Source organism: Crocuta crocuta, unplaced genomic scaffold, assembly GCF_008692635.1.
Source record: "Crocuta crocuta isolate KB4526 unplaced genomic scaffold, BGI_CrCroc_1.0 scaffold72, whole genome shotgun sequence".
Taxonomy (NCBI): domain Eukaryota; kingdom Metazoa; phylum Chordata; class Mammalia; order Carnivora; family Hyaenidae; genus Crocuta; species Crocuta crocuta.
Window position 1 is genome coordinate 4,376,339 of NW_027529427.1, and position 14,222 is coordinate 4,390,560.

The window sequence follows — 14,222 nt, forward strand, 5'->3', positions numbered from 1 at the left end:
ACAGATGAGTAAATGAATGAATGAATAAATAAATAAATAAATAAATAAATAAATAAATAAATAAAAATGTCACTATTCATGACATGCTGGAAAATTTCATCCTTTGCAATATTTAAATTTCTAATAAAAATGTTAGATGCCAACTCAAAAGTGTACAGAAGGGCATGTAATTCCAGAAATATTATAGGGAACATCCAACAGCAATAGGAAGTATGCAGGCCACTGTCCTACACCGAGTCTGATGCAGCCCCATGTTTGAGAGTATAAGCTAACCACCCTGTGGGACCTCAGTCCTCCTTCTCACCTCCATGATACAGGCTAGCTGCTCCACTTCATTCTCCCCAGGAAACAGAGGGTAGCCCGTGTACAACTCAGCCATGATGCAGCCCAGGCTCCACATATCAATGGCCATGTTGTAGGGATGGCCTAGAATCACTTCTGGGGATCTGTAGAACCGGCTTTGGATATAAGAATATACTGTGAGGAAAGAAAGAGAACCATCATGTCAAATCCTCCTCTCCAAAACACACTTCTCCAGGACACCTCATGTGAGGGTCCAGGATAACTAACACTCCCTACCGCTTTTCACTCTCTCAGCTTGGCAGGGAGATAGAAGTACAGCCAACCAGGGGCACCTGGGTGGCTCAGTCAGTTAAGCATCCAACTTCAGCTCAGGTCATGATTTCACAGTTCATGGGTTCGAGTTGCATGTCGGGCTCTGTGCTGAAAGCTCAGAGACTAGAGCCTGTTTCAGATTCTGTGTCTCTCTTTCTCTCTCTCTGACCCTCCCTTGTTCATGCTGTCTCTCTCTCTCTCTCTCAGAAATAAATAAAACATAAAAAAAAAAAAAAGAAGTACAGCCAACCACCATTTCTGAGTCACAATGCATATCTAATTTGATCAAATCTTCACAGCAACCTGATTACCATGGTGGTATTATTATTCTCACTTTATTGGTCAAGAACTCTAAAGCAGGCATTGTTCTAGGGAAGGACATTTAAGTCAGCCAAGCTTTATAAAAACAAACAAACAAAAAAAAAAACAAGATTAATATAAAGCTAGGGATACCTGGGTGGCTAAGTTAATTATGTGTTTGACTCTTGATTTTGGCTCAGGTCATGTTCTCATGGCTTGTGAGACTGAGCCAGATGTTGGGCTCTGTGCTGACAGCGTTGAGCCTACTTGGGAGTCTCTCTCTCCCCCTCTTTCTGCCCCTCTCTTGCGTGCTCTCTCTCTTTCTCTCTCAAAATAAATAAATAATCTTATTTAAAAAGATTAATATAAAGCTAAATTTTCAACTATCAGGTTAATTTGGGGTAGAAACTTTCTGAAAGTATCGTGATTTGGCAAGGGAAGAGACATATTAAAATGGAAAAAGAAATAAAATAGGTACAATATTATGTACATTGTATAAAGTATAGAAGGAAGAGCCCAGCCATATCTGAGCAAATGAAGCCGGCAGAAGAAGACAGTACTGTGGGGAGCCTAGATTTTACAGTACTAGGAGAAACAGGACATTATAGTTATTTCCACATGCTGTCATAGGGGAGGGACAGGATTCTGTAGTCACCTCTCTGTTGTTTGCATTGGTATAGTAAAAATGTAATAATTTTCTGATTTAAAATACAATAAAGATGGGGTGCCTGGGTGGCTCAGTCAGTTAAGCATCCAACTCTTGGTTTCAGCTCAGTTCATGATCTCATAGTTTGTGGGTTCAAGCTGCATGTCAGGCTCTGTGCTGACAGTGCGAAGCCTGCTTAGGATTCTGTCTCCCTTTCTCTGTGCCCCTCCTTGTGCTCTCTCTCTCTGTCTCTCTCAAAAATAATTAACCAGCCACCAAAAAATAAGTACATAAACAAAATAAAAATATAATAAAAATGACTTTTAAACCCTACCTGCTTCCAAAATGGATTTGATGTACTTTCCAATCACATGTCATAGTTGTTTTTTTTTAGTGGATTTAATGTACAATTATACAGCCCTTAACATGTGGCAGGCACTATTCCAAGTGCTTTGTACAGAGAACCCTTTCAGTGATTGAAACAACCCTATAAAGCAGGTACTATTATTGTCCCCATCTTAAAATGAGAAAACTGAGGCATACAGAGATTCAAGAAATAATCAAGGTCAGTCAGCTGTAAGTGGCAGAGCTGGGATTTGAACTCAGGTCATTTGAGTCTAGTATCCATACTCTATACTGTCTCATGGCTAAAATAAAGAGAAGTCATAAAATATGCAAAGGGGAAATGACTATCCTAAAAGAAAGGATAGGATCATTACAAATTCTGGAGCATCCTGGCAGTCAAGACAAGAGGTCACATGCTTTTGAGGCTGAGAAGAGTAAGCAAATGAGTGCTTTGCGGGAGACATATTGTTTTCTCGCTGGGATTTCTTAGGGTTTCCATACATAAAAGGTAATGAACATGTGTCTTCAAAAGTAGTGCTACAGAATATTTGGAAGCAGCCATCTTGCAGTCTTTTTTTTTTTTTTTCAGCCTCAGGAGATGTCCTCTGATACCCCTGCCACCATGAAAGCTGGTCCCAGAGCCCCTCTTTGGTGGACACTTAACCCAGTCTGTACGTATTTGTAATCAGTACACCTGTCATATTACCTGTATCTTTGTTTCTTCCACTGAACTGTAAGCAAGCAGAGCACAGAACATGTTTAGGTTTGTTTTGTTGTTCCCGTGCCCAGAACAGTCTACGTGTTTGTTAAATGGCACATGTTCTTGTCATCAAATTTGATAAAAGTCAAAAGAAGAGACACTTAAATCAAGTTCAGTGAAGGCTGTACAAATGTGCTCAAAGGGATGCTTTCTGGATTCTAACCTGGAAAAAATATAGTCTAGAGTGCCTAGCGCAGTGAATCCCAAACCCCAGAATGGCTACGTACTCTAAAGTGGAGACCCCCTGGGTACTCCTCCAGAAATTTAGGTTTGGTGCATCTGGCGTGAGGCCCTAGGAGCTGTCATTTTTCAGAGGCCTCAAGTGATTCAGATGCACATCTGGTTAGTTTGGGGGACCCAAAGCACTAGGGTAATTCCATATTGACAGAATCTGAGAGTTGCAAAGAACCTCTCAGAGGTATTTGAGTCCTATCTTTTCATTTTGTAGATGAGGAAACTTAGGCTCAGAGAAGTGAAGCACCTTGTTCAAAATCATTCTTGCAGTTGTTGTGACAGCCCAGACTAGAACCTAGGTGACCTTGCACAGGAAGTATTGTTTCAGTAAGGGAAATAACTCACAATAGGAAAATTCAGACAAAGGGGCCAGAATGGGCTTACCTTTCTGGTGTTCATAACAGCTTGATCCAAAATCAATAACTTTAACGGAGACTTGGCCCTTTTGGTATAACACTATATTCTCCTAGAGAGAAGAAAGACTTCTGTTAGGTTTTAAAAACATTGCTCTACACACTCTATTTACCTGAATGCCTGCCATCTTCTGGGACCCAGTTCAAAGTGTGGCCACCTCCCAGTGGGCCTCCTCCCACATCTTCTCCAAACACCATGTTCTTCCCACTCCTCTGACTTCCCGTTCAATTTGTGGTCTGCTCCTCCTGTTTGGATTCAGTATTTGCTGCACTGAAGTATTTCTTTTGCATAGATTGTGTGTCTTTCTGCATATGGAATGTGTAACTCCTGAACATCATGGTTTATTTTTATCTCCTTGGTACCTGGCTCTATCCCTTGCTTGCATAAGGCCTTAGAAATATCACTGACTGAATTTAATGTTTCCATTAAGTGCTCCACCAACATACTGATATGTCAGTAATAGACGAAAAAAGGCCAATGATGTAATTCAAGTTGTGATTCTTTTGCTGACTTTGGGGGAAATGTGAAACCAGTGTCCCAGAAGAGACATGGTTAAGCAAGCAGAGCTCCTGGACTCTCAGAGCATGATGGTGTACTACCTAAAGGCTAGAAGATTAAAGTTCCAGTCATGCTTTCACGGATCTCAGTATCAGATGAATTGACTATTATGAATATCAGATTAATTGCTTGCTTACTTTATAGATATGGCAAACAGGCTTGGTCTAAAGCCTCTGGCACTACAAATTAAGAAAGTACAAACTTAGTCCATAATATCTTTTCTAAACAATATCTATATTAACTGGAAGAGTTAAATCAGCAAGTGTTTAAGCAGCAGACATTTCCAGTGTGTCTGCAGCCCAATGGAAAGGCTCCTTAACTAACTGGGGCAGGCCTTCCCACCATATTGACAGAAGTAGCTCTATAGAAGGGATGGATGCATTACAGATCAATGGACTCTAACCTTTTAGTCCATAAGAATAACTCCCTGATTCTTGATCCACACTCACCGATCACTTTCCTGGTTACATGTGTACTTTTCTACTGGGCACATATATTCTAGTTTACTATTTCTCAAGTAAATCTGTTATGTCATGTCAATTTCCTTGGTGAGAGTCAGTCCCCTAAGCCCAAAGACCATGGATGTTGTGACCCTTTGTAGCTGCAAAGCTGATGATTAGGAACTTGAAGGTGGAGAATAAATTAATGTATCACCATCCTATGAGACCCCACCAGTAAGCCCTGAAAGAACATCTCTATGTTGTCAATATTTATTTCTAAAAATACCCCAAATTTACCTGATGAGTTACAGTTTCCCTAAAAAGTTAAAGATAGAACTACCTTACAATCCACTAATCGCACTACTGGGTATTTACCCCCAAAATACAAAAATACTAATTCAAAGGGTTGCATGCACCCCTATGTTTATAGCAGCATTATTTACAGCAAATTATGGAAACAGCCCATTGGTAGATGAATGGATAGAGAAGATGTGGTGTGTATATATGCAATGGAATATTATTTAGTTATAAAAAGGAATGAAATCTTGCCATTTGCAACAACATAGATGGAGTTAGAGTATAATGCTAAGTGAAATGAGTCAGTCAGAGAAGGACAAATAGCATATGATTTCATTCATATGTGGAATTTGCAAAACAAAACAAATGAGCAAAGGGGAAAAAAGAAGGAGAAACCAAGGAACAGGCACTTAACTATAGACAACACACTGATGGTTACCAGAGGAGAGGTGGGGGGAGCTGGGTGAAATAGGTGATAGGGATTAAAGAGCACACTTATCAGGGTGCCTAGGTGGCTGGGTGGGTTAAGTGTCCAACTTCGACTCAGGTCGTGATGTCACAGCTTGTGGGTTCAAGCCCCACATTGGGCTCTGTGCTGACAGCTCAGAACATGGAGCCTGCTGTGGATTCTGTGTCCTTCTCTCGCTCTGCCCCTCCCCCACTCATGCTCTGTCTCTATCTCAAGAATGAACATTTAAAAAATTTTTAAATAAAAAAATAAAGGGCACACTTATCCTGATAAGCACTGAGTAATATATAGAATTGTTGAATCAATGCATTGTACATTTGAAACTAATATACCTCTGTATGTTAACTATACTGGAATTAAAATTAAAAACTCAAAAATTTTTAACTCTTTCGGGGGTAGGTGAGGAGAAGGGAGTGAGGAAAAGTTAAGGGATATTTAAATATCTGTGAGGGTCATGCTGTTTCTGGAACCAGTTCCTGACCCCATATCGTCACACTCTCACACCCGGAGCTGCCTGTACTACTCCAGTTTGCGATCGTTAAATCTTCTAATAAGCATTAAATTGTTGCCTACCATTACGATTGCCAGGTGCCATGTCAGAGTCTGGGAATAAATTGTTGAGAAGACATGGTCCCTGACCTTGGGGGTGCTTGCAGTCAGTGGAAGATAAAAAAAAAACCAAACATTCCTACATAGCAACCCGTGCAATAGTAGAGCTAAGTACAGAATACTAGCAGGATCTGTGGGAAGGGCATGCCCTTTGGAGAAGAGTAAGTGGCCAGAGATTTGCTGTTCCCTTAGGACCACCTCAGAGTAGAGGAGACAGAGTCAGGATTTAGTACTGCAGTGCTCCGTCTCTCTGCATAACACATGTCTTTGCACACCCCTAAGCCTTCCGTAGGGAAGCCTTCAGACTGTCCTGTTCCTTTCTGTCTTAATGATGCCACATCTCTCTGCATTACCTTGATATCTATCTCTTAATCTATACTGCATGACTCTTGGTTTACACAACGTATAGACATAACTTCTTGGCTTCCACCCTGGAGCCCTGGCCATAACGGCTTCCCAGTTTCCACTGGGGAATAGAACAGGGCAGTTTCTGAGGGTGGGAAGTGGCTCTCTTGACAGGACAGAGCTTGTACTCACGGGCTTGAGATCACAGTGAATGATTTTCTCCACATAAAGCATTTGCAAACACTTCAAAACAGAGAGGGTGAAACGCCGAACTATTGACAGACTGAAGCCTTGAAAGCTATTATTCTTCATCAACTCATACAAGTTGATTCTGAAAAAGAGAGAGTGGTGTATCAGTGCAAAAGGTATAATGCTGACTTTGAACCTGCAAACCATCCCGTATCACCTGGTTTCCCTCTGGTAGTAGGTAAGCCTCAGACTAGGAGGCAAGGCTTTCGTATCCTACAAATTCAATTTTCTCTTTGATTCATGGTGGATCCAACGTGAAGCCCAACTTTGCTGGCCTCTCTGATGTCCCCTTGTTTCTTATGTGGCAAAGTCATTTAACCACTTTGTTACATATGTGGATGTTAAAAGGTTGGCCAAACTTCTGAAATATTCATAGCTTCTCAGGCCCCTGGAAGGGATCCAGAAAGTCCAACACCAAACAAAGTGGCCACTCCTGTCTCAAATTGATATGGCTGTCTAAAGGCATCAGGTTCCTGACAAGTAAGGGAACAAGAGAGTGGGCAGATGGGGGCTGAGGCAAAATGGAGAAGCCCTACCCTAGCTAAAGTGAGCCTGGCTGCTTGGTCCCATCTGACTGGATTTACTCTTGCTAGATTACCCTAAATTTTCTACACAGGCATAAGCCTGCACTCTTGTATAGAACCCTACTATACTATATGAAATCTGCTGACTTACAAATGTTGGAAACAAATACAAAGCATTTTAACAAGAAAAGCACATCCATGGGCTACTAGTTTGTGACTCTGCCTTCCTCAGTGATTTGGGGAGAGGTGGGAAAGAAAGGGCATGACCCAGAAACAACTCTGCATCAACTTCTTCCTGGTTTCGAATCTTCCATTCCTAAGCTTTCTCTAACACTCGCCGTATTTAGGAAACTGTTCATTCTTGAGGGGTTCAGAGCAGATGTGAAGCTCTAGCCTCATCCTGACTGGCTGTTGTGAGCCTGGGCAACTCCCAACCTCTTTGGTCTGTGGAATCCCCCTCTGCACATCTGCCCCTCCTGACCTCTCAGGGCGCTTTTAAGTAAAATGACATCTAACTGTGCACTGTGAGGAATGGCCTAGAAAGGCAGCCTGACCTATCCTTTTTGATGTTTGGAAGATAATTAATCTCTGCCTACCGGAAAGCAGAGCACATTTTGCAGTCATTAGGGATGGTGAGAAGGGTGTCAACCTTCCTTCCGACTCAAATTTAGCTGTTCCCAGAATTTCACTGACAGAAATGGTGTCCTGGGAGCCCCAATCTACCAGCTCAGTGAATCCCATAATGCTGGGCCTCTGAGAGCCTACCCCAATTATTCCTCTTTGCTAAATGCACTCTGGGTTTCTGGTTTTGTTCAAATTGCTAAAGATGGTCTTCTCAGAGAGAAAAGTAATCAAATTAGAATGTCCTTCCAATTAGCACACCCTTCCAGCTCCAATATTCAGCTAGGTGATGTCAATCTATTTCAGTCAGGTTCTGCTCCCTGCCCCCAAATATCTGCTCGAATCCTTATTTGCTCAGAATCAAAGTCCTCTACCCACTCTGAGAAGCTAGCTGCCTGAACCCTCAGTTTCTAACCTCTGCACCACAGGATTATAAAGCCAGTGAGTAGGGACATGATGGCAAAGGACAGTCCCTTTCAACATATTTCAGTTTCAGTCTTGAGGACAGGAGCCTTGTATTGGTTATGTCACCCAGTTTGGCACCCGGCGCTTGGGCAGCACAGCCTGGGTATGCTGGCAATTGACAGGCATGACTGAGGGATTGGGTGAGATAGGCAGCTTTGGGCCCAGCTCTTTGATCCTTGGCTTTCTAGATAACTGAGTGGCCATCATATCCACTCTAGTCATTATATATTCACACCCAGAAAAATCTAGTGTTGTGATCTCAAAGTTTCTCTTCTGTCACCTTGAGCAACTTTTCAAAAGAAAACGAATTAAAGAGAAAAAGCAGCTGACCCCAGGAGTTCAAAGGTGATGCAGAGATGATTGCGAAAATAGAAAAAGTCTTTCATGTGCACCACATTGTAGGTGTTGTCTTTGTCCTTCCTTCTGAGAGCCTCTAGGATCTTCAGCTCCATCAGTGCCTGGTGGTGAAATCTGAAGGGGTTGGGGAGTGGCGGGGAGGGTGGACAATGGGGACAGAGGACACAGTGTCATGTCTTGCTGCAGCAGTAAGCCCCTTTCCCAAGACCCTCCCCATCACCCCAACAAGACTGTCCAGAGGGGCAGAAAGCACTAAAAGCTCCACATTCTTGCCTCCTCTTTGTCCCATCGTGGAATCAGATAGGTAGATAGAGAAAGAGGGAAAGGATGAGGAAGATCAGAGGAAAAGGCAAAGTCAGGAAGGGTTGACATTATGAAGGGGCCAGAGTCATGCAGGCAACCACCCACCACCCACCACAGTCAATGCCATCTGCCAAGCCACACCTCTTCTTGTTCCTGATGATTTTCAAGGCCACCAACTCATTATTTTTGTGATCTAAGCACTTGGCCACCTGTCCAAAGGACCCTTTCCCGATCATCTCCAAAACCTCGTAGCGGTAGGCAATGTGGTCATGCAGGACCTGCAGAACCAAGCCAAAGTGAGGAACAAAGTCATGGACTCTGGCACTTCCCCCACACTGGGGCCCCTGTGTCAGTTCATGGCTGACCCCTGGAGGGAACGTTCTAAACTGTCAGGAACTGGTGCAACTCCCACCCTCCTCTCATTGCTGCCGCAGTGGTTAGCTTGTTGCCCAGATCCCAGGCTACCCATGTGGTGCCAGAAAAATCCCACAGGTTCTAACCATCACTGGATGCAAAGAACACTGGATGGTCTTCAGAAAACTTGGGTTCTAGTCCCAGTCCTGCTACCATCTCTAGATTTCCATATGTATGGGAACCTATAAAGTAAGAGGATTGAACAAGTAGCTCTAAGGTCCCTTCCAGTTTAGACATTTCTTGATTCTTGCATGTGGTTGAGCAGAAGCTTCGGTGTGGAGAAAGTTCTCTTTCTTTCCCCTGATGTGTCTCCATCAATCAGAGAAGGTTTGGTGTCTGCTCTGCCTCCTCTAGGTCACATCTGGTTCTCCACTTGACTCATCCAGATTTAATTCTAACTTGGAGTTAGCAGTACAGAACTTGAACCTTTCTCAACTAAGAGGAGAAGCATTTTCCAAGAGCCAGAATCACCCATGTCCCTTCATGGACTGCAAACTAGAAAACAGGTATTTATTTATTCACAGCAACAGGAAGCTTCCAATTAAAAAGACTTTATCTGTGTCTTCAGACAAGTCACTTACCTATTCTGAGCTGAGTGCCCTTATCTGTAACTGAAGGTTCTGGATAAGAACCTCTAAGAGTCACTCTGGAAAATAGTATGGAGTTTCCTCAAAAAATTAAAAATAGAACTACCCTATGACCCTAAATTGTACTACTAGGTATTTATCTAAAGGATACTGGTGTGCTGTTTCAAAGGGGCACATGCACTCCAGTGTTTACATTGGTGTTATCGACAATAGCAAAGTATGGAAAAAGCCCAAATGTCCATTGATGGTGAGTGGAAAAAGAAGAAGTGGTATATTATACAATGGAGTATTACTTGGCAATCAAAAAGAATGAAATCTTGTCATTTGCAACTACATGGATAGAACTAGAGGATATTATATTAAGGAAATTAGTCAGACAAAGACAAATATCATATGACTTCACTCATAGGAGGAATTTAAGATACAAAACAGATGAACATAAGAGAAGGAAAGCAAAAATAATATAAAAACGGAGGGGGACAAAACATAAGAGACTCTTAAATATAGAGAACAAACAGAGGGTTGCTGGAGGGGGTGTGGGAGAGGGGATGGGCTAAATGGGCAAGGGCATTAGGGAATCTACTCCTGAAATCATTGTTGCACTATATGCTAACTTAGATGTAAGATTAAAAATTAAATAATTAACTAATTAATTAAAAAAGAAACTCTAAGGCTCTGAGATTCTCTGATTTTACGTTATGAATTTGGGAGAGGTGAAAGACAAATGTCTGTGTACAAGTCCTCAGGATGTGTTTGTGATTCTGTGGTGGCAGTTTGTTCATACAACAGGAATCAAGATGACTATGAACAAGTACAACTTTACTAATACGTAGAAGTGTATTACTCTACTCCTCACGGTCTATCATGAGAACATATAGGGAAAGGGCAAGGGACAAGTTCTGCACATGTTGATGTAAAGGTATTTTGTATATATTTTATACAAGCCACCAGTTTGGATATATCATAATTATTTGTCTACATGTCAACTTTGGCATTGACTCTTTTCACTTGAGGCCAAGTGTCAAGTTGTACTCATTTTTATAGTTCCCTTCATATTTCCAGAGTCTAGCAGATGCCCCAGCATATGATAGGTTCTCAGTAAATAGGTATTCAATTAACACTTGCTGATGGAATAGAAATGAGAATGCAGTGGGTTGCTTCTTTGGTAATTTGGCTCAGTGCATTGTCTATTTGCACGTGCACTGGAATGTGATGAAGCCATTTTGAGTGTAGAGTGAACATACATTATCCCCCCTTCCTGCATCAGCAACATAGCTGCCTAAGATTTAAGACTGAGGAACTGAGCTTCAGTGACTTAAATTAAAGGTAGTGCTGGCATTTCTGGGGAATTTTCCAGAGATTTTATGCCCACATAGGAGGGTGGGTAGGGGAGGAGTTGAGGATATCTTGATAAATTGGAGGTAAGGCTTACATTGGAGATTCTTGACCAAGGATCCATTAATAACTCACCCCACTTTGAAACTTTGTGTATGTTCAGGGTGCCTCTTCTGGGATGAGGACTTACAGCTTTTGTAAGACTCTAAAGAGGATCCTTGGCCTAAAAATGTTGAGAACCAGGGCACTAGATAGAGGATGTGTGCTAGAAACTCTAAATCCATCCTTCTTTGTGGCCCAAGAATGAGCAGCACAGGCAACACCTGGAAGCTTTTGAGAAAGGTAGAATCTCAGGTCCCATCCCACACCTGCTGGATAAGAACCCACACTTTTAACAAGATCCCCAGGTGACTTGTGTACATAGTAAAGCTTGAGAAACACAGCTCTAAATACTCTTAAGAAATATGTCTCATTTGGGGCGCCTAGGTGGCTTAGTCAGTTGAGCGTCTGACTTTCGCTCAGGTCATGATCTCGCGGTTCGTGGGTTCGAGCCCCGCGTCGGGCTCTGTGCTGACTGCCGGCTCAGAGCCTGGAGCCTGTTTCAATCTGTGACTTCCTCTCTCTCTGACCCTCCCCTGCTCATGCTGTCTCTCTCCCTCTCTCCTAGAAATAAATAAAACATTAAAAAAAAGAAATATGTCTCTTTTATGAAGCCATCACAGATCAATCCTGTCTCCTTTAAAGGTAAACGAGTAATGAGGAAATGTCCAGAGGAGGACATTTCCAGCAGCCCAAACCCCTAGTGGACTACGTATCACATATCTGGACATCTTCAGAAGTGGAAACTGCTTTCCAAAGCAAAAGAGACACTTTCCACCACCCAGATTTCACCTTAAGGCTGGTAAGAGTCATTGTCCTGAGGAATCCCAGAGATACAATCAGAAGAGGGGAAGGAGAGATTTATCTTTGCTAGGACCCATTTTTGAAAAACTGAAAGTCAAGCACTACGGACCAGGGACTACAGTGGCAAGAATTTTTTTTTTTTTTTGGTTGTGGGAAAATGGAAGTTAAAATAAAATTGTAAGAAGTCCATGTGTGGGCTTGTATGGAGGACACAAAGAAGAGAGTATTGGGAATATTAGGAAGAATGCATCTTATTTCATGGAGTCTGGCTTTTCCAATGGGTCCAGGGCTGTGCACAAAAAAAGTCTGTGGGAATCTGCCAAGGTGCAAATCTGTTACCCCAAATACTCTTGGAGAAATCAGTATTCTGTTAGCAGAGTAGTTGTTATATTAATTGCATGTTTTCCCATTTTTAAACATGGTATTTCTTTGGTTTAGAACCTACTAGGTAGGATCCTCCTTCAGGATGCCTAGTCCAAGGTGTACCGGCACCAATTGCTATAAAATACCCCACACTTCTTTCCTTTCCAGACTACCTCTTGTCCCCAAGCCCCAGGTCCCTGGAGTTACCATAATATACTCCCCTGTCACCTTCATATAGGAGCCATGTTCATCATCAAAACTCGTTTTGCTGAACTTCTCAGGAGTCACGTGGAGCTTCTCCGCTTCCAGCCCCAGGAACCACAGCTCCGTGTAGCCCAGGATTTCACTTTGCTCATAAGAAGACAGCTGGTTCTTAAAAAACTTTAGAGCCTCTGTGCGAAAGACACTATGATTGTCAGTTAAGCTGAGGAAACAAGGGGGTTTTCCCAGAGTCCCAATGATGGCACCCCTTCCAGCTCATGAGCCAGTCACTCTTTTCCTCAACTAGATGGCTTACTAAGGACCATGTGTCTTAAATCTCCCAGGATAGAAACGTAAAGGAGAAATGCTAAGGTGTCATACTGATTTCAACAAATCAAGAGGTAACACAGGGTAAGGGAAAGGGGGAATTTAGCCCTCAAAAAGCTGTGCATTGCAGCAGCATGGGTAAAAATTCCGGATGTAAACCTAGTGTCAACAATAGTATGTAGTTACGGCAGCAGTTTTCAAGTTAATATGGTTTGTGGCTACACAAATGGTTTATTCCAAGAGGGTTTGCAAACTATAATGTCTTCAAGGACCAGGCAGGTAAGTTTAAAAGCAACTTTAAAGGGGTCCAGGAGATATGCCCACTCAAATCTGCAGCTGAGCCAATGAATGCCTCCAACAATAAGGAAGGAGTGTGTGTTCGCTCTTCTCTAACCTTCACTGATGACCAAAGCCCATCAGGTGTTTGGTGTGGTCTGGGGGCAGGTGGGGTAGGATTCAAACTTTAAGTAGATAAACTGGAAAGTGCTGAGAGAGAGTGCTGGGGATTGGGGGATGGTGGGGGAGCCACCATGTTATTATTTGACAAACTGCTGGAAAGTTGGAGAGAGAACTGCTGGAAGGAGAAAAATACATGAGAGTCAAGACCTGTATGAAGGGCAGCCATGTGAAAGCTGAATAAGGCATATCCTTAGCTCAGAAGACAGAACCAAGTCCTAAGAGCACTAGGAGGAAGGTATCAGCTCTGTAAAGGCAGAACTAGCTCAGAACTGAAGTGATGTCCTCGTGGATGGTTCCTGAGATTGTTTAAGAAGGAGAACAGCAATTTCAAAGCTGCAGGTAAAGAGCTCCAAGCATTGGATAGTGTCAGCACAGTGGGTATTGGTTCTCTTCCTTTGAATTCTAATAGAGGATGAATCTCTAAACCTTGTGAAGAGTCAGGGTCATGGCCAAAAAAGTGATGTGGGATCTTTCTGGCCCAACCACAGGTAATTATGAAGGCTTCCTGGCAGGGCTCATGGGGAAAGCTGCCCTCCCCCACACCAGCCTTGGTGCAGAGCCAGTTACTGAAGTCTCTGAAAAGCTGAAGTAAAGGGCTTAAGGTCCCTGGTAGACCATGCATTTATACACATCTGTATTCCTGACCCTGGAGTCCTTATTCAGAGGCCTTCCTCGGGTATTTCTTCCAAGCCCTCTTTATCAACGGGAGAAGGTAAGGCATCAAGACACTTGCCCCTATGCTAACTCAGTACTCAGTACACTCCTTGCCACTCCTAGCTCTTCCTCTCCATCTCTCTCTCCCCCTCCTCCATAAAGTGACAACTCCCTAGGCAGTGAGACAGTTCTGTCTATGCTGATACATCTAACCTGGTCTGGTGCCAGTCCGTGGGGGGAGTGGAACACTGGGGAGTCAGTGCTTTCTCCTATTTAGCTTCTTGCCTATACTATCACAGTCAGGGATGAAAAACTTGACTGTTACTTTCATTTTGTTTGGCTTGTTGCCTTAGTTGACTACTCCAACACCTGGAAGTTCAGCCCTCCCCGCTCAGCTCATCTTAGCCATCTAGAACAGCCCCCACTAT

At 42.8% G+C, this 14,222-nt stretch overlaps 1 protein-coding gene across 7 annotated transcripts in view; it reads right to left on the reverse strand.

Moving 5' to 3' along the window:
- Positions 1-14,222, reverse strand: part of DYRK4 (dual specificity tyrosine phosphorylation regulated kinase 4) — a 55,621-nt gene that overhangs the window by 12,069 nt on the left and 29,330 nt on the right. For 6 of the 7 annotated variants that reach the window (XM_077759164.1, XM_077759162.1, XM_077759160.1 and 3 more), the window contains 6 exons: positions 12,382-12,545; positions 8,693-8,829; positions 8,222-8,362; positions 6,225-6,363; positions 3,285-3,366; positions 305-477 (listed from right to left, as the gene is read on the reverse strand). In XM_077759164.1, the coding sequence (XP_077615290.1) occupies positions 305-477; positions 3,285-3,366; positions 6,225-6,363; positions 8,222-8,362; positions 8,693-8,829; positions 12,382-12,545 (836 nt within the window). Of the gene's footprint in view, positions 1-304; positions 478-3,284; positions 3,367-6,224; positions 6,364-8,221; positions 8,363-8,692; positions 8,830-9,051; positions 9,073-12,381; positions 12,546-14,222 lie in introns of those variants that run through there. The other variant, XM_077759165.1, reaches the window with a different exon arrangement.